This window comes from Parasteatoda tepidariorum, chromosome 6 (genome assembly GCF_043381705.1).
Source record: "Parasteatoda tepidariorum isolate YZ-2023 chromosome 6, CAS_Ptep_4.0, whole genome shotgun sequence".
In the NCBI taxonomy this organism is placed as follows: Eukaryota; Metazoa; Arthropoda; class Arachnida; order Araneae; family Theridiidae; genus Parasteatoda; species Parasteatoda tepidariorum.
This window is the reverse complement of record NC_092209.1, coordinates 18,231,520-18,251,311: the sequence shown is the minus strand read 5'-3', so window position 1 is coordinate 18,251,311 and position 19,792 is coordinate 18,231,520. Positions and strand designations below refer to the sequence as shown.

At 28.1% G+C, this 19,792-nt stretch overlaps 1 protein-coding gene across 2 annotated transcripts; it reads left to right on the top strand.

The window, feature by feature from the left end:
- Positions 1–718: 718 nt before the first annotated feature.
- On the top strand, positions 719–17,276 carry LOC107455269 (baculoviral IAP repeat-containing protein 8). Of its 2 annotated transcripts, XR_011636953.1 has the most exons (8): positions 719–887; positions 3,847–3,911; positions 4,692–5,327; positions 6,816–6,994; positions 9,243–9,448; positions 12,280–12,341; positions 13,790–15,896; positions 16,198–17,276. XR_011636953.1 is itself a non-coding variant. In XM_043051653.2 (7 exons), exons 3-7 carry the CDS (start codon positions 4,814–4,816, stop codon positions 13,972–13,974), a joined length of 1,146 nt encoding a protein of 381 aa, XP_042907587.1. In that variant the 5' UTR covers positions 719–887; positions 3,847–3,911; positions 4,692–4,813; the 3' UTR covers positions 13,975–15,965. The 2 variants fall into 2 exon arrangements, 1 of the variants encoding a protein (XP_042907587.1); XM_043051653.2 differs by lacking the exon at positions 16,198–17,276 and having other exon boundaries at positions 13,790–15,965.
- Positions 17,277–19,792: the final 2,516 nt, after the last annotated feature.

The window sequence follows — 19,792 nt, the reverse complement described above, 5'->3', positions numbered from 1 at the left end:
CAAAATTATGAACACCTTTACTTAAATATGGAGAAGATTAACGCTCATGACTTTATGGATAAAAGATGAGCCGAGTTTTGTGAATTTTTCTTTTATTACCGATCGTGTATGCATAGAATATAAACCGATTTTTGTAACTTTTTTTTGTTTATTTTCTAAAGAAAATGTATAACATGGATAGAGTTTGAAACAGTTTTTGTCATTTATTATTATTTTCTGAAAGTAAACGTATGACATAGATATAATATCAATCGATTTTTGTCATTTCTTTTATTATTAATTTTTTAGATAATCGTATAATATGGTTAGAATTTTTATTTTATTTTTAAAAATGATTTGTAAGTAGTCTGTAGAATGATGTAGACATAAGATAAAGATTTAAAAAAAAAAAAAAATCCTTTTAGTACTTATTTGAAGACAATGCTTTCTTCCCTTGTTTAAAATGTAACCCTATAACATAGAGCACCCAAAAGAACTCGAATATAACCGAGCACGACAAATTTCATTTTTGGATATTTTACTTTGCTAATTGCAAGAAAATTTCACAAATAATTTTTATGAAATAAAATAAACTACTTATTTCCCAAATCACAAACGGATGGAACGCTTTCACTTATTTATTTCTTCGTATTTTAAGATTTTAAGTGAAGACTCATAAGCCAATACACAAAGGACTTAGCCTTGGAATCCTCGTTGCCCTATCGCTAACTCTCATATCTATAGCCAATAACAGTGAAGCACTTTATCACGTGACAATTTGTTTGTTGATTTCTCAACATTAATGGCGTGGCACTTATATTTCCAAGTAAAACGCAATTATTTTTCGAATTAAACATTATGTAGTCAAGTTGAGAATCTATATTTATATTATAGTGTTTATTTGCATTGTAAGTACTTATTGCAGATTTGAATATGTGTGTTTTTATTTACTTTTCCTTTAACATTTTTTAGCGACCTACATCCAGCGTTCTTTATAATATGTCATAATTTTAGAATGTCTCTTCTGCTTTTTAAATGTATTAGCTTAAATTCCTTATAAGTATTGGCTTAATTTTTGAAAATATCCTCTTTAATTCCTTATTTATGTACTAAGTATATGAGAAATTACTTTTACAGAACGAACATTTTATTATGAATGTACTCATACATTATACATTACTCATATACATACTCATTAGAATGTACTCATCTATTCATAATGGTTATGAAAATCAAGTTATTTTATTATATGTTGTTTGTTATCTTTGTGTATCTACAAATGGTTGATTGAATTTTCTTTGATTCAAAATGAGTGAAAAAAATCTGGTTATTTAATTATTTTTTTATGTAGCGTATGCGTATGAAATAATTTATTTTTTGTATTATATTTCAATATTCTTGTTTGGCATAAATATTTTAATTATGTATAAAAAATATATATATAGTCGATTCGTGATACATAGGTTAAGTCTTCATTGAGTCTAGAACTGAATATATCTATAGTACAAATTTGGCATTTTATTATAATAATTAATTTAATTAGTGATTGGCAAGATTATTAATTTCATTTTTAAGTTAACTTTAAATCTTCCTAAAAATTACAACGATTGTTAGTTGATTTTAACCTATTTTTTTAAAAGAAGTTGGAGGGTTTATATAGCCTATCAAATATAATGTTCACATAGTGGATGAAATTCTTCCTTCAAATTAAACTGTAAAAATCATTTTTTAGTTAAAAGTTAAATCACTTATATCATTTTTATATTATCTATATAATTTTATAGTTAAAAGTGCTAAGAAAACTGAACTTGAGTATGTGTTATCCAACTATAATGTGATATATATATGTTATCCAATAAACCGTATGCAAGGCATTAATCGACTTTTTGCTCTACTTTATAGAAATGTTTAGTATAAAAAATACCTATTGATTTTGCCTATGATATTGGAAAGATACTGAATTGTGTTTAAAAAGCAGTTTTATTTATTATGTATGATGCCCGGTGGCTGAATGGTAGTGCTCCGCACTCCTGTGTAGGTTCGATCCTCGGACCGGGCAAGGTTGACTCAGCCTTTCATCCCTTCAGTGGGTCGATAAATGAGTACCAAGCATGCTTGGGGACTAAACACTGGGGGTTCCGCGTTCGGCTGACCACCTGACCGGAACATCTGCTCCTGTACCCCGGAGCCCAAGGTCAAGAAAACTGAGATGGGCACAGTAGGCCTTGGCCCTCCATGGGCTGTTGCGCCACTGAGTTTAGTTTATTATGTATATAATGCTGTTACAATAATTTGTTTTTATGATCTTTGATTTAAAAGTCTATTATTCATGGACTTAGATTGATTTCAAATGACCTGTCTATGTCTACTCATCTTCCATTTATTTTAAGAAGTTAGACTTCTTTTTAACTTTTTATCGTCGCTTTCGAAAGCGCCACTGCACGGAATATATGTATTGAAGGATTATGCATTTGAGCCAACTATTCACCCTCACAAATGAAGCTAGTGAGTCGCCTATGTTCCAAAAGGAATTTCATGTTACTGAAAGTAACTTTGAATGGCTTTGCTGGAAGTGGAAATCATGTTCAACTATTCCGAATAGGAAACAATTCAAAAGAAATTGAAAAATGTATTATATCGTCTGCAGAGGTATACATTCTATAGGTAAATATGGGATCCATAGCCTTGAAGAGATCTGTATTGATCTTTCCACATTTTGATATCTTTTTCTTTTATTTTTTCTTCAGATTTGGTTCATAATAGCATTTTTAATGAGGTTTAGTGACTAGTATAATTTATTTATTACCTTAAGTCTGTCTCCAATTTTCTCTTTGCATCAAAATTAAAAGTTGATAAGTTATCACTGTTTAAGAAATATATCAAATGATGCATGTTCAATTTCAGGTTTTCAATTGAAATAGGATATCAAAAAACTCAAGAAAGTGCCCAAAAAACATATCTTAAAAGTTCGAAAAATTTATTTAATTGATATCCAGGGATCTGTCCAGGCCGAATTTACTACCGTTTAGTGGTACCGTTACAGATTCAACTTTAGGAAAAACTTTCACAAAATACTTTTTCTTAAAATTTTATTTTTACTATGTTTTTGTGTTGATTTTTTAATATAATTTTTAATTTTCACAAATTATGTCTAAATTTTCACAAAATAGGTACCTCTCAGAAAAACCTAGACAGACCCCTGGTATCATACACAATGGCGTAATTTTGGGAGGCAAAACTCCCTCCAAAATTATCCATTGCTTGATTAATAAACTATTGTATTGTAAGTAGTATGTAGGTATAAGAAAGTTTTTACTGTTCATTTTTTGTAATTTAAACCTATATTAGGAAGTAACCGAAATGATACACTGCTCTTGAACATACATTGGAGCTTAACAATTAAATTTCATTAAAACAAAATTTTCTTTGAACCTACAATAAGAGCGTCTACGAAATTAAAATGGTAGTTATGGTGTACTTAATACGAAAATTTTATGTAGATCATTGTGTTAATGTACATTGCATTTCTTTCTCAATAATTATATCTTTCTTTTTTTAACTTTAAAAATTCTTTTTCTTATATTATTTACGAAATCAATAAATAGAATTCAAAATTTTATTATATTTCTAAATCAATTTTGAGACTTTTCATTATATTATCAGTTTTATTTTTATTCAATTTTTATTTCAATTTAACAAACCTTTTAAAAGAGGCACTCTGAAAACCTCTTATTCTGGTCTATTTTATGTAGCAGCCATAAGAGAAAGCTTAAAAGTTGTTTTTATAAAATGTTTAATTAGGACAAATTATATTTCTTTATGTAGTAATGCATAATATATTAATGCTTATTATTTTTTGTATTACAGATTGTTGCCCAAAAATACAGTCTTTGATGAAGATGAGTTGTTTGAAGTCTTTATTTCAAGTCTTGGTAATTGTTTTAATAAATTAATATCCTAATTGATAAATCAGATCACTTTGATTAAATAATTTTTTTTTTTAAACTTCTTCTGATAGAATTAAATATTGAGAATTATGAATTTTTCAGAATTTTTTTCACAATATTTTATTCTGTAATTTTTTATATTTTAACCATTCCAATACAATTATTGACCGAAGCATCATATTTAGCCGGTATCCACATGATGCTCTGTGTAATAGGCCCATAGTTAGCCGACAAAAGCGTTATACCGTTTTTTAATCGGCATTGTCTGCTTCACTCTGGCCCTGGTTAATATTCCATTGATTGATTCAAAATCAGGTTGGATTAATACCACTAAAAGTATGTTTTAAAAATGCTTAATATGTTTTGTATATTGAAATAAGGTTCTTCTATGTGTGGTATTTAGAAGTGAAGTATTTGTTTGGTACAAAAGCAAAATTCAACAAGAGTAACGGTTATTAATTTTTAAGGTTTGCCACATATGTTTGATTTACATAATATATTTGAATCAATACACTCTCCACTTAAATTGTTATATAATACTTAAATAAGAAAATTTAAATATCAGCATACATAAATGCAATACTTCATTGCGAAAACTGCTCTGTTCAGTGGCGTCTCTTAAGTGTAGTTGACTATTGTAGCAAAAGCTGAAGCAACTTAATAATATTAAGAAAAGAAGAATGGAAATAAAATCAAAGTTATTTCCCAGATTTATTGTGAGGAATATGATTAAAAATATTCAATGATTTTTTTTCTTTCTTTTAGGGAGAATGGAAAACCCACCTCAGCATCTTACGGTTTTAAATAATCTTAATAGAGAAGCATGATCCATTCTGCATTTTTATTTCTCCACTTATTTTAAATTGTCAGTACTGAAAATATACAAGATGAATTCCATTTCCAACCTCGCTATTTACAACAATTTGCAAAAATCGGTATCAGACTCAATTATTGAAAACATAGGCTTATTTGAAATCATGAAAAACGAAGGGAATCGATTAAATTCTTTCAACGGTAAATGGCCACTTGATTTCATTGCCATGAATGATCTCGCTAAATGTGGATTTTTCTATTTATTATCTGATGACAAAGTCCAGTGTGCGTTCTGCAAACTTATTCTTGCCAAGTGGGCAGTTGGTGATGAACCATTAGATCAACATCAAAAGTTTTCTTCAAAATGCTGCTTTCTTTCAAGTTTGAAAAAAACTGCTGATCCTAAGAAAAATATACCAACATCTAATTTAAGTTTTTTTTGTACTCCACTTTTCAATTCTTCAAGACCTCAGAGGGCAAAAATACCAAGGATGTCAGATGTTAAGAAACGTTTATCAACTTACAAGGGATGGTCTGTTACAATGATTAGTGTAGAAGATCTTGCTGTGTGCGGGTTATTTTATACAGGTAAAATAATTCCTCCCTTATATTGTGTTATTGAGATTCTATAAATATCTATAGATTTATATAATGTATATCTATAAATTCTATCAATATCTAATATATTAGATGTAGTATATAGAATATATCTAATATATTCTATTAATATCTAATAAGTGTTATTGAGATTATTATTTTTTCTCTTTGGTCTAAAAGATTCCGTTTAGTAGTGTTAAACAATCATGTTAGAAAAAAATGTAGTAAAAGTATGTTAATTAACAATTTTCACAAGCTTATGTTGAGCATGTATGACATGTGCAACTAATTTGTGTCAAATACGACAAGTTCACATTAAATTTGATGTTTCATGTGTTGTTCTTAATGATATTTTTTCTCTTCAAGGAATATAATTTTTTTCTCTGATTTTTTTAAAAATTTTAACTTTTACTGATAAGAAATACGTAAATAAAATTTTTATAAAACTCTTGTGAAATTTTTCTACACTGTCTGAAGTTTTGTTAATATTTATTTTATTAACAAGCTTTGCATGCAAATCATTCTTAATCATGTTTTTAATTTTTTATCAATATTTTTAATCTTGTTTACAAGTTGTTTATGCTGTAGGACTTTTTTTGGATATTTGTTATAGGTTATCTCTGAGGTATCTCTATTGTCATTTATATTTTTATTATGTATGATAATGGAGATAAAATTTGAAAGAATTTTGATGGCGCATGTAACAAAAGTGTATCTCCATTAAAAAAAGTTTGAGTTTAAATCTCCAAGTAACTTAACTCTGCTTCGAAATTTTATTTTTCTTTCTGAAAGAGATACAAAAAATTAAATCTTAATTTTTCATAGGCAAAAATTGCCTATATTTTTCTGAAGTTTAGTTTTCAATCCTGAACAGGTTATATACTAATAAAAGAATTAAAAGGTAATAAAAGAAATATATACTAAAAAAGAAAAAACTTGTCTGAAAGCAGTTAGAAATATTAATTTGAATATCAGAGCTAGGAACTGAATATAAAGAATGAAATGTTTATGTTTGAAAGTTCATATTTGATAAAGATTTGATTTGTTAAATTCATGAAAACTGAAGAAAAAAGATTTAAATTTTAGGTAAAATTTTTTAAATTTTTTGTTTCATTTTTTTTCATACAAAATATGGCAATTTTGGCATTATGAAATCAATTTAAGTTATGTTTTATCATAATATTGTTTTTTCTTTTTTTAAATTTATTTATTTATTTTTTGGTATGAAATTGTTCTCTGTAATTACGTCTTTCACTCCAAAATGAATTTTATTCCTCCTGATAAAGTCAAGGTCTGTTTATACCCCATAAAAAATATTCCAACTATATGGCTGCTTGTACATGAATATCCATTTTTTTATGAAGTGAACTTGGCTAGTGCTTCAAGCAAGGTCTTTGTTTAGTATTTTAAATGTTAAACTTTTTTGAATATAAATTAAAGATTCTTTAAATTTAATTTTTTTTTTTTTTTTTTTTTAAGGTGTGGACGATGTTGTAACTTGTTTTTCCTGTGGAATTTCTCTTGGAGATTGGGAACCAAATGATGAACCTATGTCCAAGCATTCACAACTCTATCCAAATTGTATATTTCTCCATTTTGTTATCAGTGGTAGCTCCCTAGAAAGAAAAAAGACAAGAAAGCCCTTAAACACTTTTCCAGTATGTATATTATATAATAATTTTTCATTTTTATAAATTTTTGATGAAATTTTTAAATTTTAATTTGGTAAAATCCTAGTACAGGGACGGCGAACCAATGGCACGCGACACAATACTCTGGGCACGCCACCGATCACAAAGTTCACTATGAAGCACATTAACAATTAAATTAAAATTCACAAAAACAAACAAAAAAAAAATAAACAATTAACAGAAAATAATGCCTGGAGTCCCTCTGCCCGGAAGAAGTGAAACTTCGTAATGTGGAAATGAAAATAGGAAGGGGTAGAAATTGATTTTTAGTGAAATCATATTGTTTCTTTAAGACAAACTTTATTAACATTGCTTGCAATTCACAATTGNATATTATATAATAATTTTTCATTTTTATAAATTTTTGATGAAATTTTTAAATTTTAATTTGGTAAAATCCTAGTACATGGATGGCGAACCAATGGCACGCGACACAATATTCTGGGCATGCCACCGATCACAAAGTTCACTATGAAGCATATTAACAATTAAATTAAAATTAACAACAAAAAAAAAAAAAACAATTAACAGAAAATAATGCCTGGTTTCCCTCCGCGCGGAAAAAGTAAAACTTCGTAATGTGGAAATGAAAATAGGAAGGGGTAGAAATTGATTTTTAGTGAAATCATATTGTTTCTTTAAGACAAACTTTATTAACATTGCTTGCAATTCGCAATTGATCGAATCTTAATTATCATTTTCGAGTGGAGAAATATCCAAATCTATAACATTTACCATGGGATTATAATAACTAAAGTACGATACGAAATGTTTGAGTTCTATTTTTTCAATATTACTTGCAAAAACTGCATCAATGATAGTTCCCCCTGTTGGATCATTCCTACCATTTATCATTTCCAATCCAAATTTGTCTTTAAGGAAGGTTAATAGTGTTTCAGCTTCAGGTAACGAGAAATTCACATTAAAATCTCCTGCAAGGATCACAGGCCACTCATTGCCATGGTAGCGTTAAACGTTTAACGCAACCTTGTTGGAAGTCGCATTAGAAGTTTCACTTCAAAAAATTAACAATTTAATGCCAAAATAACAATAACTGTAAAAAACAAACTAACAATAAATAACTAGCACAAAAGCATTAACAGTTCTGCTTAAACTAGCATCTTACAACCTAATATAAGTCATTTGTCTTCTAATCTGCAACAAGAGAAGTCACACTAATGTTACTTTAAGTTGAATTGAACTGAGACATTGCAAAATGTTTTTTTTTTTCATAGTAAAGAAGGAGTTTTCAGTTGATGGAATTTAGTATTGTTTTCCCAATAAGCAAGAAGTCAAAATTATTTGACGGCACATCTATGACCTCATTAAACAATTTTTTGAAAAAATGCAACGTTGGTGCATAAAGGTTCGCCACCCCTGTCCCAGTATATGCTTGTGCAAATGCTGATGTGAGGTTTTTGCGATTGTCGCCGAGAATTTGTGTAGGCAAAAACATAGACAATATAACATGCAAAAGCACATTGAACATATGTATACCGGGCTGTTGCACTTAACCTTAAAAAGCTCGACATATAGACACAAAACTATTATTTAATGACACTAGACAGGCATATTAAAAAAAAAAAAAGAAACAGTAATAAACACTTTGAAGCTACTCACTCACTTTTAAAACGTGTATCCTACATCATTACTTCAAAATACCTTGAAATTATACCTATCTCCAATCATTGTTTTAGAAAATGTATAAAAAAATTACTGTGAAATCATTTTAACTGTTTTCACATACGACAAATATACTGTTTGCATGTTCATTCCGCAGAATCGCACGAAATTCAATTCTGAAGCCAAAATTTAATACTTAAATTTTTGCAAAAAATGTTGCATCCGAACAAAACACCAATAAACATTCATTGCATCAATACTATTCTCCCATTTGCGCAAATAAAAATCATCACCTCAAATATTCACCTCCGATACAACTTCCTCAATTTAGTGATATGCGCAGTTTCAACACAGTCATATACATCATAGCATCAAATATCCACTTCCCACACAATCTTGCCTTCGTCATTGAATATGTTCAATTCTCTCGTAATTCCATTTCCATGATACTATTAAAAAAATGTCAAGGCCAGTCTACAACTACAGATAGCGATCTTTATTGCCATCTATAGTTGTAGATTGAATTGTAGTTGTAGATTGGGACGTCCTAAACACCGCCAGATATTTTTATTAATTAACTCTTTATTTACAGGAGATGATTTCAAGGAAATCCCCTAAACCATCCCTTACTGATATTTTAAAAACAGAAATTGTTCTCAAGGCCAAAGAAATTTTTCCTTCTCAGTTGGTGGAAGAAGTGGTTTGCAAACATTTAAATGAAACCGGTGAAAGCTTCTCTTCTCTTCAACATTTATGTGATAAAGTATTACAATATGAAGAAAAGAAACTGAAAATAAGGTAAATATTACTTTTTTGTTTTTGAAATTATGTTAAATAGTGCATTTGATATTTTTTTAGTTGTGCATAGTTGTTGAAATATTGATTTTTTAGAAGGTTTCGATGACTGTTATATCATGTTTGACATAACAAAAAAGAAACTTTAATATTTATATTTGTTTCCATCTATGTGAAAAACTTTTTTATACTTGTGTCACCATTGTTCCTAAAAAATTTTGCTGCACATTGTAAAAGCTATTAGATTTAAACTATTGCATTTTCCTTATTTTTAGAAAAATGTTTAAGGAACGTTCAAATGCGATTTTGTTAATTTTGTCACTAGTTTTTAAGTTATCTAATGAAGATTTTTCTATGCCACTTAATTCATTTTGGGAAACATTAGTTGCAGGAGTTTTTTTTACAGCCAGATACTGTTAGATCTGATGATGAGCACTGCATCACATTTTGTAAGATTTCTAATTTGCTTTAGAGTAATTAGTTTCTTTTTTTAATGGCATTTTATGGCACAAAAAAAAGCATACACACAAAAAAGCATTAAAAAAAGCACAATAACAAATGATTTAAAAAATAATTGCATTAATCGAACTTTTTTCAACCATCTATAATTATTTATTATTTAATTTTGGAGGTTAATATTTATTTCAATTTAACATAGAGATTTTTGAAAATTCTCTTTCGTTTTTTTCTTTGAAATTGATTTACTGTGTTTGGTAATGTATTAATTGTTAAATGCGTAGTTAAATAGTTTAAAATATACAATTCAAGTCACATAAACTAACATTAATGGCTAAATTTGTTAAGATTTTCAATTTACATGAAATTTACTATCTTTAAATTAGTGCAGAAGAATGAATTTCAATCCACTTAAACTTACTGTGAATCAGATAGGTGGAATGAGCATGCAAAGTGATCTGAGGGAAAAAAATTCAAACAATTCTGGGGTTTTTGCTTTTTTAAGTTAATTAGCAAACTACTTTTTTTAAAAAAATAAAATAGGTATGTTAATTAGTTTTTGCTTGCACTCTGTTATGAAAACTTTTAATAATTAATAATTAAGCTTTTAATAAATTAGGCAAACTTTTAATTATTGAAATTAACATACACAACTGCCAACTCCGGTTTTTTATCGAAACTCCCGCCTTCCGTTTTTTTATTTTAATCTTCCGATTTTCCTCGATTAAAAGAAGAAAAAAATTCCATTTTATTTCATATTTTTTACAACAGAGCCGTCGAATATGTACCCGAACGCATTTTTTAGAGCAGGAATCAAATTCCTACATCTTCTCGGCACATGCTCGGTCAAGGGAGAAAATCAAAGCAACGACGCAGAAGCTGAAACACACACGGAAGCGTACCTGCATTTAAGAATCTGATCGGCCGTGAGAACGTTCCCTAAATATAGATCAGGGAGAAAACGTTTCACTCGGCTACCGAACGCAGACGAATTTTTTAAAAAGCAAATTGAGTTGATTGCATCTGGCAACAGAGCTAATGTTTACTATCGTGAAGAAATTGCATGCGTTTTTTTGCTTTGTTATCTACGTTTTTGAATCTTAGTTTTGAAAAGTAATTTAGTTAGTAGTTTATGTTAGTTTTTAGTGAAATCATTTTTGAATCATAGTTTAGGTCATCTCTTAGTGATGAGGACTAGAGAAAATATTACAAGCTGCTTATTTTTGTAAAAATCAAAATTGCTACAATGTAACATTTGATGAAAATTTTTTAAAGAAAGCCAAATCGTGCACAGATCAAACTTTGAAAAATAATTAAAATTGATGTTCCTAAGTGTTCTTAATTGTCTTAAAAATCTTTAAATATCCCCAAATTTAACTGTGTTCTGGAGAAAAGATATGTTGAAATTTTATAGCCTTTAATATCTTCCTTTTTTTGAAAACCCAATGTTGGCAGCTATGCATACAGTACTAAAATAGAGTTGAATAAGTTGTACCATATTAAGTTTCTTTTTTTATATTATACTAGGATATCATCGATAAAAATTAGCAGTGTAATCTATAATAAAATATAATTTATTTTTGGTTTATTTATGAACAATTGCAAATTGATACAAGATTCAAAATTCGTTAAATTATTTTAATAATTTTATTTTTATGAAAAACAAATTATACCAAAATGTAGCGAGGCAAACAATTAGTGTTTAAATTTTTTAATTGCTGAAATTTAGTGTAATATTACAGTACAGAACCCGTTATCCGGAATTCTGAAAATCGGAAAACCAAAAAACCGGAACGAAATTCGATAAATTTTCCCGCCAATTTAAAAAAAAAAAATGTTTTTTTTTTTCGCTCATAAAATTTTAGGATTTTTCTTTCATTTTTGAAAGATGTTTACCTTACAATCATTTTGGAAATAATCATTAGTGTATTACTTCATCGTTTTTTCTTCTTTTTAAGATTATTACCAAATATTTTTTTTTGTTNTAATATCTTCCTTTTTTTGAAAATCCAATGTTGGCAGCTATGCATACAGTACTAAAATAGAGTTGAATAAGTTGTACCATATTAAGTTTCTTTTTTTATATTATACTAGGATATCATCGATAAAAATTAGCAGTGTAATCTATAATAAATTTATTTTTGGTTTATTTATGAACAATTGCGAATTGATACAAGATTCAAAATTCGTTACATTATTTTAATAGTTTTATTTTTATGAAAAACAAATTATACCAAAATGTAGCTAGGCAAACAATTAGTGTTTAAATTTTGTAATTGCTGAAATTTAGTGTAATATTACTATAAATTCTATTAAATTTTTATAAATTTGGAATTTTGAAGCATTGTTTTAAAATAAAATGTTCGAATTTTTTACAGATTAAGTACTACCCCAAAAGAAAAGGAACAGACACATGCTTCTGAAGATCCTATTAAAACAGGTATTTTGCTTTTTTTTTTTAACATCAAATTACTTTTATGTTCAGTGCTATATATACAATAAGAATAAAATTAGAACAAATTAGAAATATAGAACAATATAAGTTGTTCATAATTTTTCATCAAATTGATGTGATAATAATTGCAGAAATTGTTGTGAATTAAAATATATTTTTCTATTTTTTTTAAAAATTTTTTTTATGTTTAAAATTATCACTATTTTGATATTGTATTCTGACAGGAATAGATAAGCAATATTTTTGTTTAGCAACTATATCAATTATATTTCAAAATTCGCAACACTTTTTAAATTTTAAGTTGCTTCTGATTATGTTTGCACAATATATGGAATATATAGTGCAAATATCATAAGTTTATATAAGCATTTTTAAAAAAGTTAAGCATTCCCAAAACAGCCTGTTGTGGACCAAGGGGTCTTAAGGGTTAAGACTCAGTTCATTATCAGTTTCGTGACGAGCGGCATAATTGTAGCTGTTGTGTGCTCGTTCTGGGCAGAGTCTAAGACATGATAAAGCTCTTTTTTTTTTTTTTTTAAAGCATTCATGGAATGTTGTGTTCTTAATGTTAAACAATTACTTCTTCAGTTAGGCAATAAAATTAGTAAAAAATTCTGTATTACAAAACTGTATTACAAAAACTATACAAAGAATTCTATTTGTGTAGTTTTTATTAGTGAAATTTGTTTGTTGAATTAAATTGCCTAAATATATTTTTAATGAAAATTGGGTCATTTTTTATAATAAGTAGATTAAATTTTGCTCTTGCAGAGATGCCAACTGCTTCGGACACACCAAAATAATTTAAAATAAAAAACGGTAAATAACTACAAAGTAAATTTTGCAAATATTTGACTGTTTTTGCTTGCTTTTTAAAACTATAGCATGACATAAGTACTATAAAGTGGTGAATCATATAAACCTACGAATTATTTAGAAATAGTGGTGGATAAAATTCTACTGAATTGAATTTATTAAACCAAGAATCACAATTGATAAACTACCTCTTTAAAATACATATTTGCTCTTCGGAGCAAGTTGGCATCTATGCTATTGTAATGTCAGTTTTTCATTTTATAATTGTAAATAATTATAATTAAGTTGTAAATTATGACCATAATTTTGAAGTAATAAGTTAATAAAATTTAGTATGGTTCATAGGCATGATTATTATAAAATAACTAAAGAATAGTTTTTTTTTTTTTTTAAATAGGCTTTTTTTATGATTTGGTAGAAAACTAAGACAAATAATTTGAATAAGCAACATAATTCAACCAATTCTTGGCTTCACTCTTTGTATTGTTTTTAAATTCATTCCATTTTTTTTTCTTTTTGTGCACATTGTTTTATAAAATAAAGAAATATTATGTGTTAAAAAATAATTGAAGTAAGAATTTTATATTTCTCTAACACTGTCTCAATTTTTCTTACAGGTTATAATGCTGTAAAAAGTTCAAGAGAAGCATTTTTGTGCAAAATTTGCTTGACAAATGAAATGAGTATAGCTTTCCAGCCTTGTGGCCATCTAATGTCATGTGACGTCTGCAGTCATCGGGTTTTCAAGTGTCCAATTTGTCGCCTGCCTGTTCAAAATAGAATAAAAACTTACCTAAGTTGAAGAAAAACTAAAACAATTTTTGTTATTATATTTAAGTAAAATGCTTACTATGGTTTTATTTTGTTCATTTGATAATTAGTTAATGTAATTAACTGATTCGGACAGTAGTGTGCTTAGTCTAAATTCATGTAAATTCAATTGCTTCTGAGTTGTGTTTTATATTTTCTGTTAGCACATTTGGAAAGTAGCAATCAACTTATTTCCTATTAAAATATACTCAGTTAGCAATCTATGAATGATTATTTAACAATTGGAAGCTTTTTTTTTTACTGAGTTAGTGTTCATTTTTCGTATGTAATGTAACAGGGTGCGTAGCGTTTTTAAAAAGTTCTTAAAGGTGATTATTTTTGATTTTCGTTTTTAAAAGCCCTTAAAGGTGCTTTTTTCATGGGGTGTTTTAAAAAGTGCTTAAATTTTCCTTTTTCAAAATGAGATTCTTCATTTACCATGTTGGTTTTCGTTACGGATTGTGCAAAATGACACAGTTCACATTGTTCTGTTCAACATTTTCTCAATTAATTCTACCCCACTATTTCGCCGTATTGTCAGTCGGTAGCGTATGAAAACACCATTTGTTTTACGTGATTCAAAAATTCATGATTTTTGACAAATGTCAACAACAATGCCATAAGATATTTTTTTGGCATGATGGTTAAAACAAGTTAAACCGTCAACTGTCAATTATTTTCCAACCCTGCCTAGTTATGATAATTTTTAATGAGTGCTTAAAAATAATTTTTAGTGCTTGAAAAGTGCTTATTTTTTGTTGAATAATTTGGCTACGCACCTTGTGTAAGCATACCCTCCAATATTTGAGATTTCATCAAAATATTTTTCTAGTGGCAATTAGCTAAGCAGAAATCGTTAAAATAAATAGAATTTTTATAAAGCTTTTAATAGAATTTAAAAAAACTAATCTACACACTATTTGACTTTTGATGTATCTATTTAAATTATTCATCTGTAGTGGTATATAATATTCTTTTAATTTTAATTGATCAATATTATTTTAATTAATATTACAAGGAAAATTATTTTCTGAAACTACAAAGATTCCTAGTGTTGGAGGGTATATGCAAGTATGCACATTTGACATAAAATGTATCAAAATTATAATTAATTTAATATTTTACGATATATTGTTTTATCTATTAATTAAAGCGATATATGTTGCAGTTAGAGGGCACCAATGAAAGCGAAATATAATTTGCCTATAGTGTGCTGAAGTTAAATGTTATTTTGGTGCGCAAATGTTGTGCTTAGTTTTTCAAGTTAAACTGTAACAGTTATACGAAAATTGCGATTTAGCATTATTTTTATTTTATATTTTTGCAAAAAAAACTAGCACACAAACGTATATTTTATGTTTTAGTGTATGAAATTATTCATTATGTACTTTTGTTCAGTTTTTGCTGTGTCTAATTGAAGTTAGGAAAGTACAGCTTGTGATATTGTCTTTATTCTTTTTAGTTTTTTAAATATGTTTTTCGGTTTTTTCCTTTGTGGTACGAATATTTTATTTACTTTTATCAACATATTGAAACGTTTGAAAAATTTTCATTTTCTTTTTTATTGCAACATTTTCAATTGATATTATTTTTGAGACTAATTTTGTGCTCTTGATTTAACTTTGCTTTTTGACAATTTTGTTTTGTAGTTGTATTTCTTGTAAGCATTGTAATTAATACCTATATCCCATGTTTGATTGAGTAAATATTGCTAATTTTCAAAATAAAAGGTTAGGCATGCCTTAAGTACATGCATATTACTAGACAAAGTATTACTCATATTGAGAATTAATCAACAAATAATCCCACTCAAATATACCTGACTAAAAATAATTACGATTTTCAGAGGCAAATTTTAAGTTATCTTTTAGCACATAATTCTTATACAGTAGAGTCCCAATTATCCGAGTTAATGTGGACCGCGACTAACTCGGATAGCTGAAAAATTCGGTTAAAACGAAGAGTACAAAAAGGAAAGAAAAAGAGTAGGTATAAATGTAATATATTTAACAAATACAACATTTATACGAGTATACCACATACAATTCATATTAAAATGAAAAAGCTTACTTAAAAACATATAAAAAGCATACTTTACTAGAATTACTGTTTGTCTACGATAGGTACTCTGTCCGCCATTTGTCTGGAGGGGTGGCGGGGACTATGGTAACGAGGTATGATTATTTCAAGTAGGGGTGCGGGGTCCCTCTTTAAGACTGGTTTCGGTNAATGTGATTGCATAAGTTATATAAGCAAAGCAATTGTTTGTACTCAAAGTTATAAAGTTTCTGATAATTTTGCAAAATGCTATTCCATCTTTTAGGAACGATTTATGCTAACGTAATATTTTTTTATGCTAACGTAATATTTTATAGCATTTGTCTCCTAAACTTGGTTGAACAAAATACAAGTTTTGGCATTTTTATTTTTATCTTCTTTCATCTAGTATTATTTAATTTTCACCTATTCACTAAAAAATTTTCTTTTCAACTGGAAAATATTAATATATAGTCAGTCTCCAATCAAAATGAGGAAAATTACCTCTTTTTGCTTTCACTACTTTATCTTGATTAGATCTTACTGTTTGTTTAGATTTCTTTTCAACTAATTATTGCAATACAATTAAGCTTCCAGCCTTTCTTAAATTGGAATGTGATGTAGATATTTTTGTTTTTCAAATTATAATTTTGCTGCACTTAATTTATATTAAATGAATATAAGTATGCTCAACAAAATCTAAAGCAAAATTTCACAGAATATTAAATTTTAAGCAATATTTTAAACTCTTATGTACTTCAAAATATTTACCATATTTTATTTTAGTTTTTGTCTCTCTTTTTATCTAAAAGTATTATTTCTAATAATTGGGTGATAATATTTTATTATTAATCTTCTTTTAACAATTTGAAAAAAGTGATATGTGCTGTTTCAGTTTTTAATTGAGATTCTTGGAAAGTTCATAGGGCCAGTCTAATTTTTCTTCTTAATTGTTCAAGTTCATAATATTTATATTCTAATTAGGATTGACATTCAAAGGCTATTATAAAGTAAGGAAGAAAAAAATATGGAGCATTTAAAGTATACCTTTTTGTTCAGAATGTAATAAATGACAATTTATGCCATATGCTTACAATTTGTCAAAAAGTCTCTCTCTCTCTCTCTTTTTTTTTTTTCTTTGTAAAATAAAACTGTTATTCACATAAAGTTGTATTTTTTGTGAACAATACAGACCACTAGTTATTTTTGTATACATACCAAGTATTTTTGTGTAAATAAACAAAATTTGAATGCAAACATGTGATTCATTTGATTTAGATTGAGCATCACATCACATCTTGAGAGTAGGCATTACTATCTGAGAAATTGATTGCCGCCGCTAAATATTGTCATGGGGTTGTGACCAACAAAACTACTGAATTTACAAATTTTTTTCATAGTTGTGTAATGCACTACTTTTTAAAACAGTAATGTAGTGTAATATTATAAAAACACTAGTTAGTAATGATTTCTTGCAGCTACTTTTAACGTTAGTTTAATAAGGAAGCAAGGTTCTATATACTAGTATAATTTTTCGAATCAATGCGATCCATCAATGAGAATATCACTGATGCAATTTACTTAGTTTTCCCCTCAGTTAACTTAAGATTTAAGACTTAACGTCATGAATATTTGATACCTTTTTTCATTTCTTGAAGTAAATATTCGTTTTTACAAAAAGTATTGAAGGATGGAAGAAGTTAGTTAGAAATAAATGATCAAATTTGTTATTTTAAGCCCTATTTTTTCATTATTTAAATTTTAGAAATTTTTTTTAATAGAGAGTGTAAATTGTATTCTGCGAAATTCATCTCATAAAAGTATTTAAGCAATGATAATATTTTAACAGCATGTTTGTAATCACTACATTTTAAAGAAATTAGTTGAAAGAAAGGAGCTTTTAAAGGAAATTTCTACATTTTATTTTATAACCGTCGTTGTACAGCCGGTCCAATTTAGTTCCATTCGCCGGTTTACTACTAATGTTCAACTCTGCAATCTTGTGATTTTGGACCCAGAAGACAAGGGAACTCCTGGATCAAGTATTGAGAAAAATTTGCATTCGTGGAGGATGTTTAGATGGAACTATCTTTCATTTGCACTACACCAAGTTGAAAATCTTCCTTGGTCAGTCCGACGGTAAGAGGTTTCTGGTCAATAATCCGTCTACCACTGAGTATATTTTACTTCAACACTGTGGTCAGTTGCGAGCTGGGTGAGGATTTCATGTAGAATTGCTTGGCTTCTAGAATTCACCATCATAAACATAATTTTTCTTCATTTCTTATCAAAACCATGTCTATAGCAGCGTTGGCAAGGCAGTAAATACCTGTATTGCAGCTAGTTGAGATAGTCCCACATAATCAATTTTAAATATACAGTCAAACCCCGCTATAGTGAACCTTCAAGGGACCAAAATTTTGGTTCACTATAACCGGGAGTTCACTATATCCGTTAAGCAGGAAATTTAACTAATGGTTCCCAAACTCCTCCCTTTTATTACACATCATTCAAATAAATAACTGAAAAATATTATTTAGTAGCGGAAAATGTGTTGTTTTTCATTACTTTTCGTCTTGCTTACAAAGAAAAAATTAATTAAACAATTTGTAATCTTTTGTAAAAAATTTATGTTTGTAAAAAATGCATATTGATCCCACTGACACCTTACAGGTGCATTATCTACCAGGGTTGGAAATATCTGCTTGGTTTGTTTAGGGATGGGAAAGTGAGATAAAAGAAGCTTATCGCTAAATTCCCCTCNTGTTTAGGGATGGGAAAGTGAGATAAAAGAAGCTTATCGCTAAATTCCCCTCGATAGATTGGTTTAAAAATCGGTATATGTATTTATTTTAAAATAAAAATTTCAAAATTATTACAAAAAAAATCTAGAAAAAAATCATTTGAGGACAGAAAAAAGTTCATTATATCCAACTTCCTCACTTTTTTGGTTCACTATATCCACAAAAAATAACATTATGCGTGCATAGCAAGGCACGGGATCTAACATTTTTTTCACTATATCTGGGAGTTCTCTATAAACCGTGTTCACTATAAACACACGTGTTCACGTGTTTGTAATAACTCACTGTGCATAGGTATAACAGATCAACGAAAAACACTTTTTAAGACATTTTCTATTTGTTTTTAAGTAGATAATTTAAAAAGATATTTTAAAGAAAGGGCATAAAAAATATTTACTTAAATCTTGATATGATTGTAATGAAAAGCAGGAAGAAATGGTTGCTAAAGTTATGACTAATCTTGTTATAAAAATTTTTTCGATAAACCATGCCAAATGCATGTTCGTAGCCAAATATACTTCCTTTGTCCCGAATTAGTTGCTACATTTCAAGTAGGTGAAATCATAAATCATTTCCAATGCCGTTTAGTTGATCGACATCAGTACAATTATGTTACAATTAATTCCAGATTCATTAGCTAAAAGATAATTTTATGTGATTGCTGGGGAAGGAGTACTTTTAAAATAGGGCGTGTCTTAAAAGCGTGCGATACCTGGATTTTTGAAACTATTTTGGTGCTGATTTAAGGAGAGAATGCTTGGCAAGGAAATGTTGATTGATATAGCACCCTGAAATCTCTGAAGAACATTCAAACTAAATTATGAAATCATCAGTATCAATAATCAGTACAAAAGTTTTTAAATGTAGCAATTAATTTAGAACAGAGGGAGAGTGTTTATTACTTTTGCTGGAGGACACTTTAATTGTCCGCTAGTTATTCGCGAGAAAGAACCCTGCTAACTTAATATT

Coding starts and splice junctions, on each gene's coding strand:
- LOC107455269 (XM_043051653.2), top strand. CDS start 4,814: ATGAATTCCATTTCCAACCTCGCTATTTACAACAATTTGCAAAAATCG. Junction 5,328..6,815: donor GTGCGGGTTATTTTATACAG/GTAAAATAATTC, acceptor TTTTTTTTTAAG/GTGTGGACGATGTTGTAACT. Junction 6,995..9,242: donor AGCCCTTAAACACTTTTCCA/GTATGTATATTA, acceptor CTTTATTTACAG/GAGATGATTTCAAGGAAATC.